The sequence below is a fragment of the Jaculus jaculus genome, chromosome 7, assembly GCF_020740685.1.
Source record: "Jaculus jaculus isolate mJacJac1 chromosome 7, mJacJac1.mat.Y.cur, whole genome shotgun sequence".
In the NCBI taxonomy this organism is placed as follows: Eukaryota; Metazoa; Chordata; class Mammalia; order Rodentia; family Dipodidae; genus Jaculus; species Jaculus jaculus.
In genome coordinates, this window is record NC_059108.1 from 21718320 (window position 1) to 21744351 (window position 26032).

General features: G+C 43.4%; 1 protein-coding gene and 1 pseudogene across 1 annotated transcript; one reads left to right on the plus strand and one right to left on the minus strand.

Moving 5' to 3' along the window:
* Window positions 1-20810: 20810 nt before the first annotated feature.
* LOC123462288 (cysteine-rich protein 1-like) lies at window positions 20811-21014 on the plus strand. The gene has a single exon (XM_045155534.1). The coding sequence runs from the start codon at window positions 20811-20813 to the stop codon at window positions 21012-21014; it is 204 nt and encodes a 67-aa protein (XP_045011469.1).
* Window positions 21015-25344: 4330 nt separating this feature from the next.
* Window positions 25345-25776, minus strand: LOC101595245 (annotated as a pseudogene).
* Window positions 25777-26032: the final 256 nt, after the last annotated feature.

A 26032-nucleotide genomic window follows, 5' to 3' on the forward strand; every position in this document is an offset into this window, starting at 1 on the left:
AGAGGTTCCCACGGGCACAATAGTGGCATGACTGTTATGGAGTTGACCAGCCACTTACTCTCTGATTGGATCTGAAACCCATCCCACAGGAAGGAATTTATCCCTGGTGCTGGAAATTGAGTCCAAAACCTATGGCTAAGAAGATCATGTACCTCCCATAGGTTATATCCACTTCTATAGGGTAACCAAAAGAATATGTCATACTCATAAAATTGCTATCTAATTTTTATATTAGTTAATGCCCATATATTAGTGCTGCTTTTGCTTTTGGTCAGAGAAGCTTCCTTTTGTGGAAATTGGTGACTATGGAAAAGACTGAAAAATTGTCAAAGTGCTGAGAATGAGTGATAATTGAATGCTCAGTTCTAAATGAGATATTCTTACCAAGCCCTCCCAATGCTCAGGGAATAAAAGAGGAGGCAAAAGGAATGTAAGAGCCAGAAAATGGGGGGAATACTTTGGGGCACTGTCTTCATCCATTACTTCTTGACCCCACAATAGCTGTCATTACTTCTATAAGTACTACAATATTGAGCTTATTAACATTTCAACATGGATAATGGAGGTGGACAAAATAATAAGTCATTCAAATAGAAGAGGAACCAGTTGGATAGATGAAGAATTTCAGTGGGAGGGAGGAATGCAAGAAGAGTATGATCAAATTATATTATGTTCAAGTATAAAAATTGTCCATTAAAAATTACTGTTTTTTAAAAAAAGGAACCTATTTGAATTAGTATCCACAGGCGCAAGGGAGAGCCACTTAGTATTACCATCCATTCTGATAACCAAAAATATTGTGGAAGTCATGGAAAAAAATATATGAAGTGTTCCCTACATACAAGGTGGTGGTTTAAAAATAAGACTCTTCATTATAGGAAGGGACACCCAACACTCATGCAAATGGCAGGAGGAAGAGAAAGCTCAGGGCTTAGCACTAGATGGAACATTTCTATCACGTCCACTAGGGCTCAGGGAAGATTGCATAGATAGCTATTGAAAAAATATGTGTGCTGCTGTCATCGCTAGCCAGACAGCCATCTCCATGGCAATGGTGGTAGACACTGAGAAGACTCAAAATTACTCAAAAGTAGAAAATGAAAGGATGTTGAGAGCTCAACACTGAACGGGGTTTCTACCATGCCCTCTGAGACTCAAGGAACACAGTGGAAGAGGAGGTGGAAAGAATATGAGAGCCACGTGGTACATAAACATACCTTGGGATGCTGTTCTCCCAATCTGAACTTATGAGTACATTCATGAGGCCAGTGTCATTACCAACACCCCCACAAGAACACCATGGTTCTGAGCCAATCCACACTTTGGAGGATGGTGGAGAACAGAAGGAAGGAGACAGCAAAACAGAGCAAGGCCTGCCTTGAATGAGGGGGGTCCTCAAGGAATGGAAGGCCAGGGGCCAAATAGGAATAGAGTGATGGAAACAAGAGACCCCAAGGCTACCCCGGGACCCATGTAAACAGCTAGATGTGGCCATGCACATCTATAACCCTAGAACTATGGAGCATGGGGAACAGATCATCACGGGGGCTCGCACGAAGTGCTGGGATTAAAGGCATGTGCCACCATGCCTGGCTTGATTTTTTTTTTTTTTAAATACATGATCTTATCTAACATGCTAGGAAGAAATACAAAGATTTTATCAATGGAAATTTTTATCAGGAAGTTATCTCACTCAAAGTTAAGTGGATACTTTATTATTGTTTTTGCTATTATTATTATTATTATTATTATTATTATTACTACTACTACTACTATTACCACCAAAGTGAGCACTTGGGAACATTTGTTTAAAATACTTATTTAAGTTAAAATTATTATACTCATATTATCTGGCTTTAATCATGCTTTTTTTTGTTGTTGTTTTTTCGAGGTAGGGTCTCACTCTAGCCCAGGCTGACCTGGAATTCACTATGGAGTCTCAGGGTGGCTTCAAACTCACAGCGATCCTCCTACCTCTGCCTCCTGAGTGCTGGGATTAAAGGCATGCACCACCATGCCCGGCTCTAATCATCCTTTTTCATGTAACAGATTAAGGTCAGGCTGGGGATCTGGTTCTCTGCATGTAAGTGCACTTGCTGGAAACAAGAGGCCCCAAGGCTACCCTGGGACCCATGTAAACAGCTGGATGTGGCCATGCACATCTGTAACCCTAGAATTATGGAGCATGGAGAACAGATCATCACGGGGGCTCGCACGAAAGGTGGAAGGGGAGACAAACCCACAGACAAACAAAAATCTCTGCAGCTCCACATTCACATGGAGACGTGGTCCTCAAAATATACCCAGATGAGTGATACAGGAAGGACACGTGACATCCTCCTGGGGCCTCCATGTGCCCACAAACTCAGTTTCACCAACACACACACACAAACACACACATAAGAGTGACACTGCTTGCAAAAAGAGAAAATTAAGATCATCCTTGGCACACCTCCATTGGGTAATTAGGTACATGTCTTTGGCTAAACAAGGCTCATGGTCCTGACTTTCAGTAGAGTAGAGTCCCATGATAGGGAAGTGTTGCTAAGCATAGCCACAGATTCACTGCTGCTAGTGATTATTCACAGCACAAGGCTGGAGAGATGAAGATGGCTCAACAGCTAACGGTGCTTGCTTGCAAAGCCTGAGGAGGCAGGATTCACCAACACTCATGTAAAGCCAGATGTGGCACATGCAAGCAGAGTTCATTTGCAGCGGGGAAAGGCCCTGGCATATCATCTGTTCTCTCAATCTCTCTCTCTGCTTGCGAATAAATAAATTAAAATCTTACACAAAAATGAAAATTTAGATGAAGTATATAACACATTTAAAGGATCTTTGACTATTCAATACAACAAAATCCTCCCTTTCAAGGTAAAAGTTTGAATTTTCTGGGGGAAAACACACACACCCACCCACACACACACATATACACATCCAAAAGCCACATGGAATTCACAGTGGATACTATAATGCAGTTGCTGACAACAGCCTATTGTTACCAATGCCACACTCTAGCATAGCTTTCTTCTTTTATTTTTGAACCAGGACCTTACTTTGTAGCCCAAACTGTCCTGAAGTGTGCTATCCTCCCCCAAGCGCTGAGACTTTGGGCTTGTACCCCATGCTTGCCTATTCCTTATCTCCTGTTATAAAGCCTAGAGAGGGGCTGGAGAGATTGCTCAGTGGTTATGGTGCTTGTCTGCAAAGCCAAATGACCTGGGGTTCGATTTCCCAGCACCTACAGAAAGCAAGACAAAGAAAGTGCCACAGGTGTCTGGAGTTCATTTGCGGTGGCTAGAGGTCCTGGTATGCCTATTGTCTGTCTTTCTTGGTCTCTCTCTGCTTGCAAATAAAATAAAACTAATATTAAAAAAAAAAAAAAAGCTTAGAGAGGAGTTCCTCTTCCTAGGGTAAGCTCCTCCAGTGGCCTTTCTTTGTGATCATCTTAAGGACTTAAAACTTAATTTTCCTCCTTGCTTGACTTGCCATGTGCCTTTCACGAGCGTATAGGGCCTAAGAGATGTATCTCATGTAACTTCACACCAAGCCCTATCTCCAGAGTAGCGGGGAGGTCTCCTACCCAGAGATTCTGGGCTCTTCCTCTATACTAGCTCCGCAAACCTTCATCACTCTGCGTGTGCCATCTTCTTTGGAAGCAGTTCTTTCTGCGCAGTACTGAAAGGGTGGCTATGATTACCTGCCGTGAGATCATTGTCAACATGCACCCATTTTATTTGCCTCACTTAGATTTACTACCACTGGTGGATGCCTCAGCAGTCCCAATCTGGCTCCTAAGGCCTGGAGGCTTCCTGGAGAGCCACTGGTCTTTAGTCCACCCCGGAAAGCAGCAAGAGGCCCTGGAATCCAGGTAGGAGGAGGGGAGCTTTCCTTCCTAGGTCTTCCTAGGAGGAAAGTATTACCATCCATTCTGATAACCAAAAATATTGTGGAAGTAAATAGATAGAAATGTTCCATCTAGGGCTAAGCCCTGAGCTTTCTCTTCCTCCTGCCATTTGCATGAGTGTTGGGTGTCCCTGATGTTTGCTGCCTCCTGTAATGAACAGTCTTATTTTTAAACCACCACCTTGTATGTAGGGAACACTTCATATATTTTTTCCATGACTTCCACAATATTTTTGGTTATCAGAATGGATGGTAATACTAAGGCCCTGCCTCTGAGAAGGGCCACCTCTTAGGGGAAGAGCTCATCCTAGGGGAAGAAGTTTCTCCTTTCGTTAATCTTCCCTAGAAGCAATCTCAGAGATCCACTTATGAGGAATGTCTGTGGATTCCTAAACAGATCACACCGAAACAAAACTTAGCCATCACATCCTCCTTTCTGACCTCATCACCCCATCTCCTACCCCGCAATACTCTTGTTTGTTGTTGAGAACTTTACTAACGAATGCATCGTCATTATTTGCAAGCAGAGAGAGAGATTGAGAGAACAGCTGACATGCCAGGGCCTTTCCCCGTTGCAAATGAACTCTGCTTGCATGTGCCACATCTGGCTTTACATGAGTGTTGGTGAATCCTGCCTCCTCAGGCTTTGCAAGCAAGCACCGTTAGCTGTTGAGCCATCTTCATCTCTCCAGCCTTGTGCTGTGAATAATCACTAGCAGCAGTGAATCTGTGGCTATGCTTAGCAACACTTCCCTATCATGGGACTCTACTCTACTGAAAGTCAGGACCATGAGCCTTGTTTAGCCAAAGACATGTACCTAATTACCCAATGGAGGTGTGCCAAGGATGATCTTAATTTTCTCTTTTTGCAAGCAGTGTCACTCTTGTGTGTGTGTTTGTGTGTGTGTGTTGGTGAAACTGAGTTTGTGGGCACATGGAGGCCCCAGGAGGATGTCACGTGTCCTTCCTATATCACTCATCTGGGTATATTTTGAGGACCACGTCTCCATGTGAATGTGGAGCTGCAGAGATTTTTGTTTGTCTGTGGGTTTGTCTCCCCTTCCACCTTTCGTGCGAGCCCCCGTGATGATCTGTTCTCCATGCTCCATAATTCTAGGGTTACAGATGTGCATGGCCACATCCAGCTGTTTACATGGGTCCCAGGGTAGCCTTGGGGCCTCTTGTTTCCAGCAAGTGCACTTACATGCAGAGAACCAGCTCCCCAGCCTGACCTTAATCTGTTACATGAAAAAGGATGATTAGAGCCGGGCATGGTGGTGCATGCCTTTAATCCCAGCACTTGGGAGGCAGAGGTAGGAGGATCACTGTGAGTTTGAGGCCACCCTGAGACTGCTTAGTGAATTCCAGGTCAGCCTGGGCTAGAGTGAGACCCTACCTCAAAAAAAAAAAAGCATGATTAAAGCCAGATAATATGAGCATAATAATTTTAACTTAAATAAATATTTTAAACAAATGTTCCCAAGTGCTCACTTTGGTGGTAATAGTAGTAGTAGTAGTAATAATAATAATAATAGCAAAAACAATAATAAAGTATCCACTTAACTTTTAGTGAGATAACTTCCTGATAAAAATTTCTATTGATAAAGTCTTTGTATTACTTCCCAGCATGTTAGATAAGATCATGTGTTTAAAACAAAAAAAATCAAGCCAGGCATGGTGGCACACGTCTTTAATCCCAGCACTTGGGAGCCAGAGAGGTAGGCCCTCTGTTCGAGGCCACCCTGAGACTACGAAGTGAATTCCAGGTCTGGGCCAGAGTGAGACCCTACCTTGAAAAACCGAAACAAACAAAAAACATCATTGCAAAAAAAAATGGTGTCAAAGAAGCCAGATGTGCTATTTTATTACTTGACAGAAGTATTGAGGAGCAGCTCTAAAAATTACAATTAGCTTTATGGTAGTCAACACAAAGCTATTGCTTCGGGGAGATAATTAGATAGCAGAGCCAGTTGCTGTGAGGTCTAAGCTGCTATGAAAATGAGGATGGTCAGGGCTGCTGCACATTACAAATGGCCCCCAGGGAAGCTTGGCTGCCACCTACGTGGACAGGACACTCTTCTAAGACTGACCATCAAACAGGTTTCCAGACTTGCTCCAGTGACCTTTTCAATTTAGAGCCAATAAAAGAAGCCTGAATAAATAAATAGGGTCTTTGAACCTGAGAGACAAAACTAATGTTTTCAGTGAAGGATGGTAACTGCTGGCTATCTTGAGAAGCAAGCTCGTCATTTGGAACAGTTGACATGCAGGAAGGCAGGGCCGGTCAGGAGGACATGGGCTTTGTACCTGGAGCATTTGGATCACATGGCTTAAGGCGTGAGCATCTATAAACAGTCAGGAAGTGTTTGCAGGAGGACTGAGCCAGTCCCAATAGTTCCCATCACCCCTGTGTTCATACCCTCTGCTTACCTGATTTGCTTCCTATTCATTACAGGCTGGTGAGAAGGAATCGTTTTCAGAGGACAGGGAAGGTATATCGCTTGTTCAAGGTCATCACAACAAAAGGCAGTGCCTGGATCGGGATCTTGCCTGTCCAGCTTGGACACTGACCCTCTTCCTCCCATACTTTCTGAGAGGTCACTCTGGAAAAGCACACAGTGGCGAAGAGACGGAGAGGCTGTCTTAAGAAGTCAGGTAGCTGGGCTTGGTTTGCTCACGCCTTTAGTCCCCTCACTCAGGAGGCAGAAGTAGGAGGATCAGCATGAATTCAAGGCCACCCTGGGACTACAGAATAAATTCCAGGACAACCTGGGCTAGAGTGAAATCCTACATTGAAAAACAAACAAGCAAACAAACAAACAAAGAAGTCAGTGTATTGATGCAGACATCCCTGTAGAAGGTTGAAAAGCATTCAGAGCTGCTCTAAAGAAGGGACAGTGCCCAGAACCAAAGCTAGGGGAAACGATCTGGAAGTTTGAGCAAGAACCATGTTAGCTGAGGATGGCCATGAATGCCAGGAAAAAAAAAAAAATGGAATAGGGTGGTCTTTTGTTTTTTTGTCCCCTTAGTCCAAATATCGCAAAGAAATAGATCTCCATCCCAAAGGCTGTAAAGCAATAGAGATGACAACAAAGAAAGAGTAAGCAAAATTCCTCCAATCCTGGTTTGACCCATTTATTTTTTTCTGTTTTACAGAGGCCCAGAACCTTGTTGGCTAAATGCCTTTAGCATTATAAATTCCTTAGCCCTTTAAGCTACTCCTGTTTCAGCTATATTCTGTCTTAGACCACTTCAATTACTTATCTGTGGGGCAAGAGGTATAGGATGGCATATGTCTGTGTGTGCATGGGAGCATATGTGTCTCCATGTAGCTGGGCCCAAGTGTGTGTGGAAGTGCCTTCCTCCACACATGTGTGAGAACAAAATGTCTGATTTGGGGCTAGAGAGATAGCTGAGTGGTTAAGAGTACTTGTCACTCAAGTCTGAGAGCCTCTTGAGCTGGACACCCCCGATGGGGTTCAGTTCCCCAGAACCCACATAGAAATCTGGGCATGGCCACACCCTCATCTGTAGCCCCAGACTGTGTGAAGGGTGGGGACCAGAGAATCTCCAGGCTTGTTGATGGGCAGCAGCTCCAGGTTGTGGGAGAGAGTCCATCTCAAAGGCAGAAATAATCAGGCTCAATGGCTAAAGGTGCTTACTGGAAAAGTCTGGTGGCCCAGGTTCAATTGCCCAGTGCCCATGTAATGCCAGGTGCACAAAGTGGCATATGCATCTGGAGTTCATTTACAGTGGCAGGAGGTCCTGGTTCACCCACACTCAGTCTCCCTGCGTGTGTCTCTTTCCCTTTCTCTCTTAAATCAATAAATAATAAAAGAAATACCAGGATGAGTGTCAGGAGAACACCAGAAATTCCCCTCTGGTTTCTACATACATGTGCACATGGGGTGCGCACCCCTGTATTCACCACACATCACACACATATATCGCAACCACACATGCATGCATGTGCACATGCAGAGGAAATGTCTGTTTTCATAAATTACTACTAAGAGGAGAGCAATAGCAAGGAAAATTACATGCAATCTCTCCAAATCAGAAATCACATTTTGCCCCCTACTTTGTGAGGAGGTGAGGGTGAGCTTTTATCTTCACCTGTTGTCTGCCTGCAAAGCCGATCGCTGGGTATTATTGCTTTAATTTCATTTTGTTTTGATTCCTCTGAGAGACTCAAAGGATCATAGAAAGGTTCATTATAATTCAGCAATTAGCGTGTCTGTTGCTTTCCTCTCCTCTCCTGACCAAAAACACAAGGTCACTCTGCCCTGTGGAAGTCATTTGCTGCCGACATCTTACACATTAATTTGTTGGCATTAAAATCTAGAGGCGAAGAAGAGTGAAATGTCAAAAGTTCCAGCAGGGTTTTGCAGGGAACAGAAGGAAAAAGTGAGTGAAAGAGGCCTCCCAGGCAATGCCCTTCTTTGATCCAAAAAAGAGCATTCCTTCAGTTTTGTGTATGAAAACAGCACAAAGGGATAGTTGAAAGGGACCCGCTTCTGAAAGACATCTCACTGAAAATTAATCCTCCTAAGATGCTGCGTTCACCTTGTCTCTCTCTCCTCTCAAAGTCCCTGCAGGACGATGCCTGCTTCTCCAGTCCACCTTTCAAGGTCCTCTCCACGAGGGCTCAACCTGCTCATAACGGTTTGTGCCATTATGAAAAGAAAAGAGAAGAGAAAGAAAGAAAGGAAGGAAGGAAGGAAGGAAGGAAGGAAGGAAGGAAGGAAGGAAGGAAGGAAGGAAGGAAGGCAGACTCTCATTTCCACTTTTGACACTATTTCCTAATCACAAATCAGGTCCCCTTCATGGGCCTGTGACAAGGGCAGTTTCACAGGGGCCTGCTGCTCTCAGAAGTGTCCTCCATTTGGGGGGTCACAAAGATTGCCTTCCATGAATTTTATTTTTGAGAGAGAAGGCCTCATTATGTAGCCTAGGCTGGCCTCAAACGTGCTTTGTTTCTCTTACCTCAAATTCCCAAATGTTGTCATTGGAGGAAACTTTGCCTTTGGACCTGTGGTTTGTCCATCCAGGGGATACGAACCACGTGCCAGAGGCTCAGCTCCCAGCCAGTCCCCCCTCCTGCTGCCTCCCTCTGCCCTGCCCAACCCCCAGCCTTCCACCAGCAGCCACAGCACAGGCTAGAGACCCAGGATCAGTCATGTGGCCACCGGCAGCTCAAAATATGAGAAAGTGGAGGCTGTTTTGCCCTGGGCTCCTAAGGCCATTGCATGGTTGGCCTCTTCTCTCTCCAAGTATGGGAAGCTGCTTGGAGTGGAACTTGTAACCCCTCCAGGCTCACCTAGGACTGTGGACTGGGGCAGTGGGCCTGTGTGGAGGGGAGATTGACTTCCCTGTCCTGGCTGAGGTCCCATACTTTTAACTTACGCTAGGCCCTACAAATTCTATGGAGGTATATCCTGACTGTTTGTATCCCTCTAAAACTCTCATGGGTGTTGGCATGGAGAGGAGGGTGCATTGCGAAGCGCTTGACCATGGGGTGGGGGATGTAAAACCGACGTAACTGAGATCAAGGCTCTTACAAAAGCATCAGGGAGCTTGTTTCCTGCTTCTGCCATGTGAGGACGCATAAAAGGAGGCACCTTTAAAACAAGTAGCTACCCTCACCAGACACAGTCTCTGTTTCCACCTTGACTGCAAGCTCTCTAGCTTCCAGATCTGTGAGCAGGAAATGCCTGCCCTTAGAAACACTCAGCCAGCAAACACCAACAGCCAGAGCTCAAACTTCTCAGAACATTCCTTAGGGCTGGACTACAAGATCCACTGCCCACCCCAGTGCCACCTCCTCCTGCAAGACTGCTCGACACTCCATTGCAAGCTCAATCTGAATCAAAAGGACCTCAGGTTATGGGAGACATACATCCACATGAAAACCACCACACAGTGTACGATATTCTGTTACAGCAGCCTGAAAAGACTCCTTCCACCACCTCCCGTTCCAGGAGACTGAACCAAAGTCCATCGAACACAACTTCTATCATCCCAAGGCCACAGTGTAATGTAAGGAGCCTCAAGCACTTAGAAACTTGCCTGAAAAACTTCAATTTACTGTTTGTTCCTTATTAGAATCTGGCTACAGGTCCCTGACCTACCTTTTCTTGGCCATCCCTGCCTAGAATATTAAATTCCCCATACTTTTCTTACTGTCAAATTCATCCTGATAATTTTTACTTTTTCATTCGGGCCGTAAAGAGGACGATCATCCTTCTCTGAAATTTACACTGTGACTGGAGCCTTTCTCTAATCACTGGTATTAAAAGTACCAGAGTCAGGGCTAGAGAGATGGCTTAGCAGTTAAGAACTTGCCTGTGAAGCCTAAGGACCCCAGTTCGAGGCTCAATTCCCCAGGACCCACATTTGCCAGATGTACAAGGGGGCGCACACATCTGGAGTTCATTTGCAGGGGCTGGAAGCCCTGGACCCATTCTCAATCTCTCTTTCTCTCCCTCTCCATCTCTCTCCCTCTCTCTCTCTCTCTCTCTCTCTCTCTCTCTCCCTCTTTCTTGGTCTGTCACTTTCATATAAATAAATAAATATAAAACAAAAAAATTTTTTTCAAAGTACCAGAGTCAAAAGTAGAGTTAATATGTCCATTAGAAAACTCCCTCTGGGATCACTCCATTTATGGACTGCTCTTAATGTCCCTTCATTCATTTGATACATTCTGTATTAATAAGCTGGAGTCAGGTAGCTTGGTTAGGTGGTTTGGGGTGACTGGGTCCCCAAAGCAAAGACAGGAATCTCAACCTCCACTTTGCTACAGATCAAAGGATGATCTGACTTCTTATCTCTTACCTCAAGGAGTTCCCTATATCTGTTTTTCCACAAGCAACCTGAGCCCCTGCTGGCAGTGTGGTCCCCTTTCCTAGAATTTAAATTTAATCCTGACATGGTGGTTGGTCAAGTTCAGCCCCCAAAACTTGGTGTCATGGCTGGCCTCTTCCTGAGCCAGCCCCTAGCCCAGACCAATCAGCCTTCACTCTGGCTCCCCTGAGTCAGAAGGTGAACCCCACCACAATAAAGTTATAAGTAGCTGTGTACCAGGGGACAAGCCTCTCTCTTGGCTAGTTCCCGAAGTTTGACGTTCTGGTAAACTCCCTTCATACTTCTAAATGGGCTCTCTACCCCCTCCCCACCCTCCACATGGAAAGAGCTGTTGGCATTTTTGTTCTCTTTCCTTCTCTTTTTTAAAAAAAAGAGAGAGAGAGAGAGAGAGAGAGAGGAAGAGGCAGATAGAGAGAATGGGTGTGCCAGTGCCTCCAGCCATTGCAAACAAACCCCAGATGCACTTACCACACTTGTGCATCTAGTTTATGTGGGCAGTAGGGAATTGAACCTGGGTCCTTGGGCTTCATAGCCAAGCACCTCAACCACTAAGCCATCTCTGCAGTCCCTCTTTCCTTCTCTTAATCTAATAAAGTCTCTCTAAACCTTACCCTCCAGTCAGTCTATGGATTTCAATTCTTTGAATTCATAAGGTAAGAATCCAGAGTACTCTAAATTTGTTGGTGCATTGGTGTATTGGCAAGGAGTCCCCAAATTCCAGTTACATTATCACAGGGCTAACATCTATCTTGGTCCCAATGAAATTATGAAGGGATGCCACCTCCATCTTCCTCTGTGACCCAGGCCCCATCAACAGCTGATAGGAGTCATGTTAGATGGACTTTGGCCCAGTGTCCTGTGATGCAGGGGGAGGCAGAAGTCATTCGTTCCAAGAGAATCAATGTACTGATAGATCCGGCCAATCCATTGCCTGTCAGTTATCTCTCAGATTCACCTGTCTGAGGATGCAGTGCCCCACTGCTGACCACTGGTCTCCCTGGAATTCTAGCTCCCGTGCCTCCCTCTGTACCCTGTTGATATTCAGGAGTCCCCTGGCACTAGTGTTTTGTGATGTCTTTCTCAGGAACTGAAGCCTTGTCCTCTTTACCTCATGGAGAGGGAATAGGGTGGCCACAAGAGGCCTATGCAGAAGCACTTTATTTGTCTAGGAATGACTACTATGCCCTGTCAGGACTTTTGCTATCTATGAAATTCACCCCCTGGATTTCTCTGCCCGCCGCTACGGACCTGATTGTGTGGGCACCTGGCCATGGCTGCCATACTTGTGCCAGGCACTTTGCCTGCGTCAACCCCTTTTGTCTCCTATGACAAGTCCCCGGGGGGATGGGGGGGAGGCGACTACGTGCTTCCAGAGTGATTTCAGTGTTGTAGATAATGTAGGGAGTGAACAACTTCATTTTCATTTTGTTTCTATCTTCTGTACCAAGCATAATGAGATTCAAACTAGAAGAAACTGAAGCCCCAGGGGAGAGCTAGAGACATTCAGAGAACATTAAGTGGCTTCAAGTGAACACAAGCCTTTGGGGCCCCCCAAAAATCACCACCAGAAGCATTGACGAAGTGACCACAGCAACACCAATGGTCCTTGTCATTCTCTGGGGAACGGAGGAAGTGCCAAATGGCTAAAGATAGCAAACTGTTTCCAGGTAGTCATAAAAGGGAGAACTGGGTGTTCACAGCAAAGCAGAAGGTTGCCAATCCACAAGTTTCCTGTGGATTTCCTGGGAAATTCCCAAACAGATATTGACCAGACCTTGAGATCTTTGGGAACTAGAACTAATATAGACACACATTTAAAAAAAAATCATTTTCCCACTTTGTTACTTATTAAACTAATAGGTAAAATAAATCTATAGATAACAGGCTAAAAATATTCATTTATATTCTAAAATACCAAGAAGAGAAAACTCAGAATTCAACTGAAAAGCAATAAAAATTAGTTTCTGGGAGTTATTTTTGGGGAAAAGGTTTAAAATCATCACTTCTCTATCATCATAAGCATTATTAAATGAAGGTGACCCCTCTTCATATCAACTTTGTTTTGTTTTGTTTTGTTTTTGTTTTTCAAGGTAGGATCTCACTCTAGTCCAGGCTGACCTGGAAGTCACTATGGAGTCTCAGGATGGCCTTGAATTCATGGTGACCCTCCTACCTAATAACAATTTATGATTTAAAAATAGAGGTTAGGTTTCAGTTTTTTGCCTTCATGAGCAAATCAGCCTTGAAATTTGAATTCATGTTGAAGAAATAGAATGAAAGTGGGTCAGAGTGCCAACATAGTAGACAAGATGATATTAGGCATCTTGGGGAGCACAGGGGGACACTCATCAACGATAGTCCATCCTCAATAGCTCCCACAGGCCGAGGACCTGGCTGGTTGTCAACATATGGCACTATTGGGATGTGGTGGAACCTTTAGAAGGTGAAGCCTTTGGGGAGGAAGTTAGGTCATTGGGAGTGTGCCTTTGGAGTCTCTCGGAGGATATCAGGACCTTGGCTTCTTCCTGTCTTTCTCCTTGGCTCCTGGTTGCCATGAGCAGCAGCTCCATGATGTGCTCCTGCCATGACGGTGACAGTGAACTGAAATCAATTAAACTGTCACCCACAGGTAAAGCATTGTTCCCTATGAACTGTTTACCTTGGTTTTTTTGTCACAGTGTCAGGGAACTGATTAACACAAGGGACTCTGACAACTGAAAATCTGCTGTAGACAGGGTGATGTTCTCATAGAACTAGTCCTCTGTGGGAGTTTGAATGCATGTCCCCCATAGACTCAGGTGCTTTATTAAAATTGAGTTTGCAGCTTCAGCCCCCAGCAGGCAGACTCCTGCTACGAAGGGGCAGGGCATGTCACTGGGGCTGAATCTGAACTCCACCCCAAAGGTATGTACAGAGGTCTAAGCCCTGAGGGTCCTATTTGCTGCAGGTTTGCACTTGCTTTTTGCTATTTGCTGGCTGGTAATGTTTTTTCTCTCTGCTTGGATGTATAAAAGTAAGCAACTTCTTGCACTATTTATGGAACTTCCTTTATATCCATAAACTTGAAATAAATCCCATTTCTCCCCTACACTGTGTCTGGTTCAGATGTTCATCCCAGCAACAATGGAAGTGTCTACAACAGCCTGTGTATGTCTGTAGATTTCTTTTTAATCTTAATTTGCTAGGATTCTTCTGGATGGAATTGTAAAAAAAAAAAAAAAAAAAAAGTGATTTTAACTTTCTTGATGAACAGAGAAATTTCATTGTTTTATTATCACAAGAAAACAGTAATCAGGAGGAGGGTGGTGTCATAGCATTGGGTGATTTCTGAAGCAAATGACTTCACGCTTCTGGGCATTCTTTCATTAGGGTGTCTCTACCCCTTAGTGTGACCATGTTTGACTGTGGGATCAACATCCTTCCTGTGCTCCCAGGTAGAGGGGGAAGGAAATGGTGCACAGGATGGGAGGAATGAACAGAAGCCCATTACAATTAATTCTGTAGCTGCTGCGGTCAACCTTTAATTTAAAAGAAAAAAATTTTTAAGCTGGAGAGATGGCTTGGTGGTTAAGGAACTTGCCTGTGAAGCCTAAGAACTCATGTTTGACTCTCCAGATCCTACATAAGCCAGACACACAATGTAACTAAAATGCACAAGGCCACATATGCACACAAGGTGGCACATATGTCTGGATTTCTATTGCAGTGGCTGAAGGCTGTGGTGTGCCAATTCTCTCTCTACATCTCTCTCTCACTCACTCATTCTCTTTCACTCTCTCATTACAAATAATAAATAAATAAATAAGAGAATTGAGACATGTTCACAAAGATAAAACATGCCCTATACCACAGATTGAGTTGTTTGTAGCTATGTCTTTAAGTAAACTTTATTGAGTTGTAATTTAGGCAAAGTATATGTGTTCAATAGTGTTCACGCAAAACGTTTTGGCAAATTTACAGTTACACAGCTGTCAGCAAAACCAAGATGTAGCAATTTCCATCTCTACAAAAAAAAAGAAAGAAAAGCAGAGAAGAGAAGAGAAAAGAAAAAGAAAGGAAAGGAAAGGAAAGGAAAGGAAAGGAAAGGAAAGGAAAGGAAAGGAAAGGAAAGGAAAGGAAAGGAAAGGAAAGGAAAGGAAAGGAAAGGAAAGGAAAGAAAAAAGTAGCTTAGTGCTTGTGGTGGTTTGGATATAAGTGGCCCCATGGACCAGGGTACTTTTGATTAAGCTTTCTACTTGGTCTCCAGCAGGGAGGAGGTGCACCACCGTGGAGTGGAGCCTGAGTCTAGCCCTAGGTGTGTATTCAGAGTCAGCTCATTGCTGGCTGGTGCTGTTGTCTCTGTGCTGCGGATGTGTGCTGAAGTGAGGCAGCTTCCTCCCCACAATGAAGCTGCCCCTGGGATCTGTAATCCTATCTGTAAGCCTGAAATAAACCCTTTCCTCCCATAAACTGATTCTGGTTGGGCGTTTGTCCCAGCAGGGAGAAAGTAACAACGATAGTGCCTATTTGCAATCACTTCAATCACTCCTAGACCTCAGCACCACCACACAAACATCAGTTTGCCTTGTGGAATATGTGTGCATTAGGCTGGTCATTTCTAGAACTGCGTGTGCCTGAAACCACCCCGTGTGTGCCTTTCACTCTGCTTCTTACACTCAGTGAAATGTCTTGAGATTAACTCGCATTATGTATATTGGTGAATCAACATTTTCCTTATTTTTTTTTTACTCCTACAAAATATTCTGTTACATGGATATACCACCATTTGTTACCCATTTTACCAGTTGACTTTCATAAGCAATTATTTCCAATAAAGCTTCTTATCAACATTTGTTGTGTCCTCCAAAATATGTGTTGAAAGTGATGTAACCTTATTTGAAAATAATGACATTGCAGATCTAGTGCAGTTAAAATGAGGATTATAGACTGTGTCCTTATCAGAAAGAGACACGGGGATGACAAGGAAGAGTCTGGAATGATGTGCCTACAAGGCAAAGAATACTAAGGCTTGCTGGCAAAGACAAAATCAGGGAACAGATTTTTCAAAGAAAACATAGCTCAGCCAGCACCTAGATTTGGGGCTTTCCAGATGTAGAACTGTGGAATGATAAAGTTTCATTATTTGAAATCAATCAGTTTCCTTTTTTCATTTTTTAAATCAATTGTGAATGTTATTGTATGAACACCTTGCCTATTGGTCATATTCCCATTGGGTTATACTCTTCTGTTCCCTCTCTCCTGTCCCCATTCCCCTGAGGACCCTCCTTGGTGAGATGATCAGGAATGCACCTCTCGGTGTCTGTGTGTGTGTGTCTGGAGGGAGGCAGCACAGAGCCTCAGAGTACACTTCCCTCCCTGCGGATCCTACGATCTTCCTGCCTCCTCTTCTGCAATGTTCCCACAGCCTCTGAGAGTATGTTTTAAATCTCCTTTAGTGTTGAACTCCCGACACCCTCTGTTTTCCTGCTTGAATGAGTTCTGAGTCTACCACAATCTCTCTAGAGGAGGTTCTCAGGCTAGTTGAGAAAGGAAGTCACTCAGGTTAAAAAAAAAATTAAATTTTTACTTATTTGCCTGTGTGTTTGGTGTGTGTGCGTGCACATGCACCCAGGGTCAATTCAACTGCAAATAGAATGCTCCACTCTTTGCATCTTGCTTTATGTGAGCAACTAGGGAATTGAACCTGGGTCAGCAGGTTTTGTAAGCACATGCCTTTTGTAACATATAATGGCAACCCCAGGAAACTAATGCAGCATGTGAGTACACAACTTTGTTGTGACTGTGTTTTTATTTCTTTTGTGTAACTATCCAAGAGTGGGATGGCTGGAGTGTATAGTTTAAGGGCAACAATTTTTTTTCGAGGTAGTGTCTCACTCTAGTCCAGGATGTTGTGGAATTCACTATGTAGTCTCAGGGTGGCCTCGAACTCACAGTGAGTCTCCTACCTCGGCCTCCCGAGTGCTAGAATTAAAGACGTGCACTATCACGCCTAGCAAAGAGCAATACCTTTTTGAACCCAGGCTGGCAGGCTTTGTAAGCTAGCAACTTTAACTTCTGGGCCATCTCTCCAGCCCTAAGTGCAGTAAATTTGACATTCCCACTACCAGTGTGCAGTACTACATCAGTGCTTGACCATCAGCATCTTAATTCCCCATTACAGATTTATAGCCGTTCGTTGGACGATTACTGCTGTTAAGCACTTGCCATTTGCTTACTGACCACTGGAATGTAAAGGGTCTTTCCAATTAATTTTTCTTCATCTTCTTGAACAAATGCTTTTATTTGTGTTTTTCCAGTCTGTAGCTTTCTTTTCATTGTCATAATGATGATTGTTGAAAAGCAGAAATTTTCATTTTAACAAAGTGTATGTGATCAATTTTTTTCTTATATTATGGGGAAATTTTTGTATTATAAGAAGTCTTTCCTACCCAAGGTCACAGTGATCTTATCCTACCCTCCCATTATCTCTTCAAGCTTTATCATTTCTTCTGCATGTAGGCCCAGGATTCAGTTTGAGTGGAATATTTTGTGCATCATGTTAGGTACGTGTCAAAGTTCGTCTTTTCCCACTGATAACGTAGTGGTAGAAATGTTCACTCAGCATGTGCATCAAAAGCTTACTGGTCATATATATGCATATCTATCTGTTTCCTTTTTTAAATTTTATTTGTTTATTTATTTTCAAAGATAGAGAGAGAGAGAATATAAGCAATAGGCCCTACAAGCAAGGACCTTTATCCACTGAGCCATCTCTTCAAGCTCATGAATCTATTTCTTGATTCTATACCTGCTCCATCAATATAAACATGTATCTTTACACCAATACTACACTATCCTGAATAGTTAAATTTTATTTAAAAAAAATATCAAAATCAAGCTGTACATTTCTTCCCATTTTGATCTGTTTCTAAAGTTTTATTGAAATTTATACATTTACTCCTGCATCCCTATATCATATTCTATATCATATAGAATACATAATATATATATATACACATTTCATACATATATATATATATATATACACATCCATATGCATATATAATCTTGGAACAGGGGCCCACAAAGGGGGTTTGCAGTAAGAAGTATGTCTTCTTGACACTTCTAGCTCCTCAGCACCAGGGTCTTCTCCCTAGAAGCTACTTCTAGAAGTTTCTTACTGCTTTTATTTTCAGAGATTATAAGTACATTTAAAGCTGAATCACACTTCAAAGGTATATTATTTACTCACACTTTTAAAAGGGTAAAAAAGCCAATGATATGATTTAATTTTCCATACCAGTCCCAGTTTCTCATAAGCATGCTTGTCTCAACTGGAGCTAGTCAGCTCTGGAAAATTCAGCCTTTGCGAACAATGGACTTGATTTTCTCTGCCAACAAAAGAAGGGTATCGATATGACACCCCTAGACACCTCAATTCTATTAGTTGCTTAAGCGTGCTATGTGTTTCTAGCTTAATTGCAAAGCGAGTATCTTACACGAGGTAATCAGAGCCTGATGGTACTAAAACAGATTGATTTTCAAGAGTGTGGGGTGGAACATTGGGGTAGAAGTGTTAAGTGGGATCAGGGGAGAGGGAGGCAGGAGAGGAGGGTGGGGAGAGAGTTAACCAAAACAAATAAGGGGAAAAACAAGACGGTCTGAGAAACTTAGGAAGCATCCAGTTCATGTCTCAGATGTCACCCACTGCAAAGGTCAAGTTGTTGCAGAGCTACTGGTACCTGGCGGGTGCTGAGCTTAGTTAGAGGTGCCATATAAACACGCAATCTCGCACCGGCGAAGGAGAGCACAGGCGGAGATAACTTAAACCCTGCCAATGCCCCCCTTGGAATTCTGCAATCTAGTAGGGGAGGCAGGCGCATGCATAAACAGCCTGAGCACATGAGAATTTCTAGAACAGGAGTTCTAATGAAAAGCTATGAAAACAGGGCATTGGAGGAAAGCACATTCTGAAAATTAGATGGCAATACCACTTGAGCATTTTTTTTTAACTCAAACCACTCACCAGAGTATAATTCTCTAGACGTGTGTTTTATTCTCACTAAGAGGAATTATTCTGTTTCTGAACTAAATCAATAGCTCATTAGAATAGAAGCATGTGAAATTGGGGGAAAAAATGAAAATCTATTTTATTTAATTCATAAATTTGCCATTGCTTGTATTTAATTACTCTTCTGGAAACAGGAGGCAAAAGTGAAAAGCAGTCCCCTCACTCTGGTGAAATAGAAGCTCAGTCTGGTGGCTTGTTTTCTTTGGAGGGAGACAGTGAGCAGTGATATCTGCCAAGCCCCGGAGCACAGAGGGGAGAAGAGATAACAAATGGTCCTGCTGGGGTGAAATTGAGGGGCCTGGCCGCTCTGAGGATTTGGCCTGTCCTCCAGATCCTCCTAAAACCATGAAGGCTGAGCACAAAGAGAGCTGGATCTCGAAATTCACAAGTCTGATTTAGAAAAAGAAAATAAAATTAAGCATAACACTGGCTCTGGGAAACCGACACTTGTCTGCAGACTCTACTTGCCCAGCATGTCTTGGCTGTATGGGTTACTAACGCTTAGTGATTGATGGGCTTGTGTTATGAAGTATTTTCTTCAAAAATTCCTTTTTAGGACTGGAGAGATGGCTGAGTGGTTAAGCGCTTGCCTGTGAAGCCTAAGGACCCTGGTTCGAGACTCAATTCCCCAGGACCCATGTAAGCCAGATGCACAAGGTGGCGCATGCATCTGGAGTTTGTTTGCAGTGACTGCAGGCCCTGACATGCCTTCTCTCTCTCTCTCTCTCCCTCTCTCTTTCTCTCTTTCTCTCTCTCTCTCTCCCCCTTTCTCTATCTGTCACTCTCAAATAAACCAAAAAAAGAAAAATCCTTTTTACCTAAAGGAAAGACGCTCTCCCTATTGTAAAGGTATTCCTAGGCTGAAAAGAATAAGAAATGTGCTTTATTAAACAAGCTTCTCTGAGGGAGTTCGGGAGAAAGTGTTCAGTGAAAGTACATCTGTTTGTATGTAACTTGGCAACATCATTATTACTGAATAATGTGCTAAAAGAGACCATTAAGTGTTCCACAAGGATCACAAAGACCAGAGTTTTCCTTTTCTGAAGCGAAACCTGACTCACTATTTTATTGACAGGTTCATTGGTTAAGTAAATATAAAATGGTGACGCAGTTTGGGGAAAGCAGACATAGGTGGATCCCCGGAGCTTGCCGGCCAGCAAGTCTAGTCCAGTTAGAACCAATTAGCTTTATCTTTGGCTCAGTGGAAATGCAGCCATCTCTGTACGTACAGATAGCCTGGGAAAGGCAGAGCCACCACAGTGGTAGCTGGGGGACCTTGTTTGCTTTGCAGCCAAAAGTCAAAAGCCTGAAATAATAGATATGCCATGGAGGGCTGAGCCTCCTCCATTCACCACACCCCTCATCTCAAAGCCAGTGGAAGATGTTTCTGAGGACAATGACCTTCACATGAACACACACACCCCCAAAACTTATGCACATTTAAAAACCTAATTAGAACAATAAAAACAGTGACTTACCAAGATCATACAGTAGAATTCAAAAAGTTACCATCTTGGGCTGGAGGGATGGCTTAGCTGTTAAGGCATTTGCCTGCAAAGCTGAAGGACCCAGGTTTGATTCCCCAGGACCCACATTAGCCAATTGTACAAGGGGATGTGCACACGTCTGGAGGCCCTGAGCACCCATTCTCTCCCTCTCTCTCTCTCTCTCTCTAAATAAAAAATAAGCCAGGTGTGGTGGTGCACTCCATTAATCCCAGCCCTCTGGAGGCAGAGGTAGGAGGATTGCCATGAGTTCGAGGCCACGCTGAGAATAAAGAGTGAATTCCAGGTCAGCCTGGGCTAGAGTGAGACCCTAACTCGAAAACCCAAAAACCAATAAATAATAATGCTTTAAAAATGCCATCTCAGTTCCTACCATTGGCTGATGAGTGAAACTTACGCAGTTACGCATGCCTGGGTTCAGAGTCCAGAATCGACAGCCGGTTACTTCCTAGCTGCGGCCACTTAGCCCAGTCCAGGCTCCACCCATGCCCAAGTGCAACAGGGAGGTGCACTTCGAGGAGCTGGTGGCCTTGCTGGGCAAAGACTGGCATCGGACCTGCTCCTCCTGGGCCTCCAGGGTCCATGCTGAGTTTGAAGGCAAGACCTGCTCCAGCCATCCCTGGTACTCGGCCACGTTTGGGCCCAAAGGCTTCAGACGCGGTGGAGCAGAAAGCTCCACTTTCAGGTAGGCCTGGGCTGTGGGAACCCTATCTTCTGCCCCTGGTTGGGTCATTCTCAGCCCAGGAACATGCAAGATGCCACTGCCAGATACCCGAGGCTCCCAGTAGCCCTTCACGCCCTCAATAAACCTGAATCTTTGGAGAAAAAAAAATGCCTTGGTCCAAGTAACAGAAGCCCCAACCAGCAATGGTTGAATCAAACACAGATTTATTTTTCTCATACAGCAAGAGTCCAAGCCTAGTTGGCTCAGCTGCTTAATGAAGCCATTCCAGGACCTAGGTAGGCTCTAGGATGTCTTTCTACCATCAATTTTCACCTTTGCAATGGTCACCAGTCACAGCATCGCTTCAGAAGATCCAGTCACCTTATCTGCAGGCAAGAGAGGTACAAGCGAGGAGATACTAGCTTTTCCTTTATTAGTAAACATAAAAAAAAGTTTACCAAAAGCTACCAGGGCTATCATGTCACGACATACCACTGCATTATATGGACACTGTAGCTGCAAAGGCATCTGGGAAAGTGACGGTCCAACTCAGCATCAATTAGAGGAAACAGAGAAGAGAAAGAAGGTTCAAATAGCTGTAAAGTGAACGGTTCCGTGGCTTCAACCACAGCAGATCATTAAACAATTACGCTTCCTTGGCTTCAATTTTCACAACACCAAAAAAAAAAAAAAAAAAAAAAAGACAAAAGCATTGTGATTATAGCAAAATCAAAATTAGGAGAAGTTCACAGATGTCTGACTATATAACAAACTGAGCCAATTAGTTCTATCTTTGGTTCAGTGGAAATGTAGCCCTCTCTGCATGCACAGATAACCTGGGTAAGTCAGAGCAGGGTGGAGTGGGGGCTGTTTGCCTTGCAGCTGAAAATCAAAAGCCTGAAATAATACAGCACCCCATGGAGGGCTGAGCTTCCTCTCGTCGGCACACCACCACCTCACTTCAAAGCCTTCTGTGTTAGGCTATAAGCCTTTGAAGCTTTTAGGTCCCAAACTAAAACACCTCCAACCAGTCTCTGATTTTCCTGTACCCAAGAGAAAGAGAGTTTGCATTGTAGGTACTCGGTGCTGAGGGTACAAGACCTCTTCCAAGTTTGCAAACTTCGATGGCCAGTGATAGTGTGTTTTGCTGTGGTGGTGGGTGTCTGAATTCAGGACTTGGGGAACCCGCTGTAAAGGGTTCCAGGTGGCATGGGATTCGTTTCCAACTATTCTGCACCTGCAGGGATCTTCAGTCTGATAATAAATAAATAACCTCTGTAACAGGGAAGCTGAGTTTAGCAAACAATACATAGACTATGAACGATAAATTTTCTCTATTTTTATGACTTCTTTTCCTCAGGAATGGAAACCGTGACTCTTGGAGCACCCTCAGCTATTTGCTAAAGGCTACTGAGGAAAATCTAGCACAGGCAGGGCAGACTTGGTAACAACACAGACAGAGAGAAAGTAGAACACAGTCCATAGAGTAACCTGAAGCTTAGTGAGAAGGAGGAAGGGAGGAGGAAGGGAGGGAAAAGGGAGAAAAAGAGACAGAGAGGGGAGGGGAAAGAACCAGGAAGAAAGGAGAAAAAAAGAAAATGGGAAAAGAAGAAAATCATTAAGGGAGAATTAGAATTTATAATTTTGCAAAAAGACAGAACAAGCCAAGAACGTAGATTATTGGAACTTTGAAACGTTAATCTTCAAAAGCCTAAAATGATTATGTATTGCTGCCCTTTCATTCCATTCCCCTCCAGCTTCAGTCATAGAGCTTGGGTGTAAGACAATTGAAAGGACGCTCTGACCCCATCAGTTCTCCAACAATGACAATGTAGCTCAGATGAGGGCATTGACCAGGGTTAGAATTCACAGGACTGCAACTAAGCTTATCTACAGACTCCTAATGAGGGCCTATACATGGGTCTCAGAGCACCATTCTTGAATGCAAGGATCAGGAAACAACATGCTGGTCAAACTTGTTTGTTTATTTCTTTTAATTCTTTTTTAATTCAGTTAGTTATTTATTAGAAAGAGAGAGAGAGAGAGAGAATGGGCACACAGGGGCATCTAGCCACTGCTAACAAACTCCAGGTGCGTGCACCACCTTGTGCACTGCCGTCGCCACCTCCCCAGCCCTGGGATTTCAGGTTTGTGCCACCACATCCTACTTTTCAAAGATAATTTTTTTTGTTTTGTTCTATGGGGATTTTTGTTTTTTTTTTTCAAGGTAGTGTCTCACTCTAGTCCAGGCTGACCTGAATTCTCCATGTAGTCTCAGGATGACCTCAAACTCACGGCGATATTCTGCCTCCCAGGTACTGGGATTAAAGGCATGTGCCACCACACCTGAGTCCAAAAGATAATTTATTTTTATTTACTTATGAGAGAGAGAGAATGGGCATGCCAGAACCTCCAGCCACTGCAAATTAACTCCAGATGCATGCACCACCAAGTACATCTGGCTTACATGGGTTCTGGGGAATGGAAACGCATCCTTTGGCTGTGCAGGCAAGTGCCTTAACCACTAAGCCATCTCTCCAGCCCTCAAACTTGTTTCTGTAAATAAAATTTTGCTGGAACATAGTCACCCTGATTCATGAGCACAGTGCCTACGGTTGCTACAGCAGCATAGCTGACTATGTGTAACAAAGACCAGATGGCCTGCAAGCCTAGATTATCTATCACCTGATCTATGGTGGACAAAGTTTGCTGAGCCCAGCTTTAAACACCCAAACTACAACCATGGTCCTACATTCAATTAATTTACTTTATTTATTTATTTATTTTTAGTGGAGCATGTTGGATGGCCCAACATTGAGATAAGCTTAGTGTCACTTATCTATAAAATAGACATCAGTTACTGACAGGAGCTCTGTGGTCTTCCAGAAAGATGGGAGCATATCCAGCTAGCAGAATGGAGCAAAAGCCAAAAAAGACTGCGTTGCATAACAGAGGCTGCAGATAATGCAAACATTCCAGGGTGAGAGAACTCAGGTTGGGCTGGGGTCTCAAAGAAGTGCTTTTCCAGAGAAACTACGGACAGAAACGAATCGTGTGAAAGGACTAAAGCAGCGTACGTGGAAAGGAAGCAAAGAAACGATCATTCAAGTAAATATCCTAACAGAGAGCATTACCAAGACTGAATTTCAAACATGGAGGACAAAATTGAGATAACAATTAACACAGGCACATGGGGGAAATAAAAGGAACACAATCATGATTTCTAAGAAGTCTGAGATGCATTCAGGAAACCAAATCTTAAAAATTCATGGGCAGAAAAAGGAGCTGAGATAATATAAAGAGGTATGAACATTTATTCAATGCAATTGCAAGGAATAAAAATGAATGAGCATGGCTATTATACCTGATAAAGTCAACTTCAAGCTTAAGCTTAACAAAAGAGACAAAAAAAGGGACACTACATATTAATGAAGGGAGCAATCCATCAAGAATTTATAACAAAGGCTGGAGAGATGGCTTAGGACCCACAGAAGCCAGATGCACGTGGTGGCGCATGTGTCTGGAGTTTATTTACAGTGGCTAGTGGTCTTGTGCACCCGTTCTCTCTCTCTCTCTCTTTCTCTCTCTCTCTCTCTCTCTCTCTCTCTCTCTCTCTTTCTCTCTCTTTCTCTCTCTCTCCCTTTCTCTCTGTCTCAAATAAAAAAATTAAAAAGACATTAAAAAAGACATAACAGGTATAAACATTTATACACCAAGTATCAGAGCTCCCAATTTCATACAACAAATACTAAATGGCACAAAAGATAAACATAGAGGCTGGAGAGTTGAATCCGCAGTAAAGTGTGCTTTACGCAGAGGCCCTTGTGGCCTAAAGGGGCCTGAAACTGCCGAAGTTTGAAACTCCAGTCCACCCCCCACACACACCATATACACACAACCCATTATATATACATATATACATATATACACAAGCCAAAAAGTAAAACAAGTCAAATAGGTTAGACAAATAGTAGTGGGAGACTTTACTACAACACTCATATATTTAGACAGGTCCTCCAAACTAAAAATCAGCAAAGCGAAATTATACCACAGACCAGCTATATTTAACAGATGACTACAGAACATTCCATCCAGAAGCTATTCTTCTCAGCAGTACAAGGAAATTTCCCCATATTTTTCACATCATGGGCCACAAAGCAAGCTTCAACAAATAAATATAAATAAACAATTCATTGGCTATCAGACCACAGTGGAATAAAACTAGAAATCAATAGGAAGAAAAACTTCAGCAACCATGCAAATACTTGCCAACTGACCAATACACATTTTTTGGTTGGGTCGGGGGGAGTATTTACAGTTCAATGGTCATTAAACATTTGCAGGGTTGTGGCAGATTAAGTCACCATAATCAGTCTCCAGTCCTTTGCCTTTGTGCCGACACCAGCACTGGCCTTGGCAGTGCCCCCGACTTTCTTCATCCTGTTCTTGCATTCCTTCTGCTGTTTCCTTGGGGTCTTCTTCTTCTCATACAGGCCGTGTCTGGCAAGCCTGTGTTTGGGTTCATTTTTCTTTGCATAATCCAAGGAATCATAAATCATGCCAAAGCCAGTGGTCTTGCCCCCACCAAAATGGGTTCTGAATCCAAATACAAAGATGACACCTGGTGTGGTCTTGTACATTTTGGCTAGTTTTTCTCGAATTTCTGTCTTGGGTACTGTAGTACTTGGGTACTGTCCCTGGGTGAAGGACGTCGATGACCATTTGTTTCTTCTGAAGCAGACGGTTGGTCATGAACTTCCTGGTCCAGTGGTTACTGTGTCATTCATGATGGTGGTGATCCTCAAGCAGCAAAGGAGGAAAAGAGGTGATCAATATGCCTTTGAATGAACAGTAGTCATTGAAGATAACAGGAAGGAAATTTCTAGAAATTAATGAAAATAATAATACATGCTACCTCTGGGTTACAATTAAAACAGTCCTAATAGAAAAGTTTATAGCCATAATTGTACATCTTAAAAATTCTGAGAAGTCTCAAATAAACAATGCAATGATGCAACTTAAGGTGGTAGAAAAACAAGATGC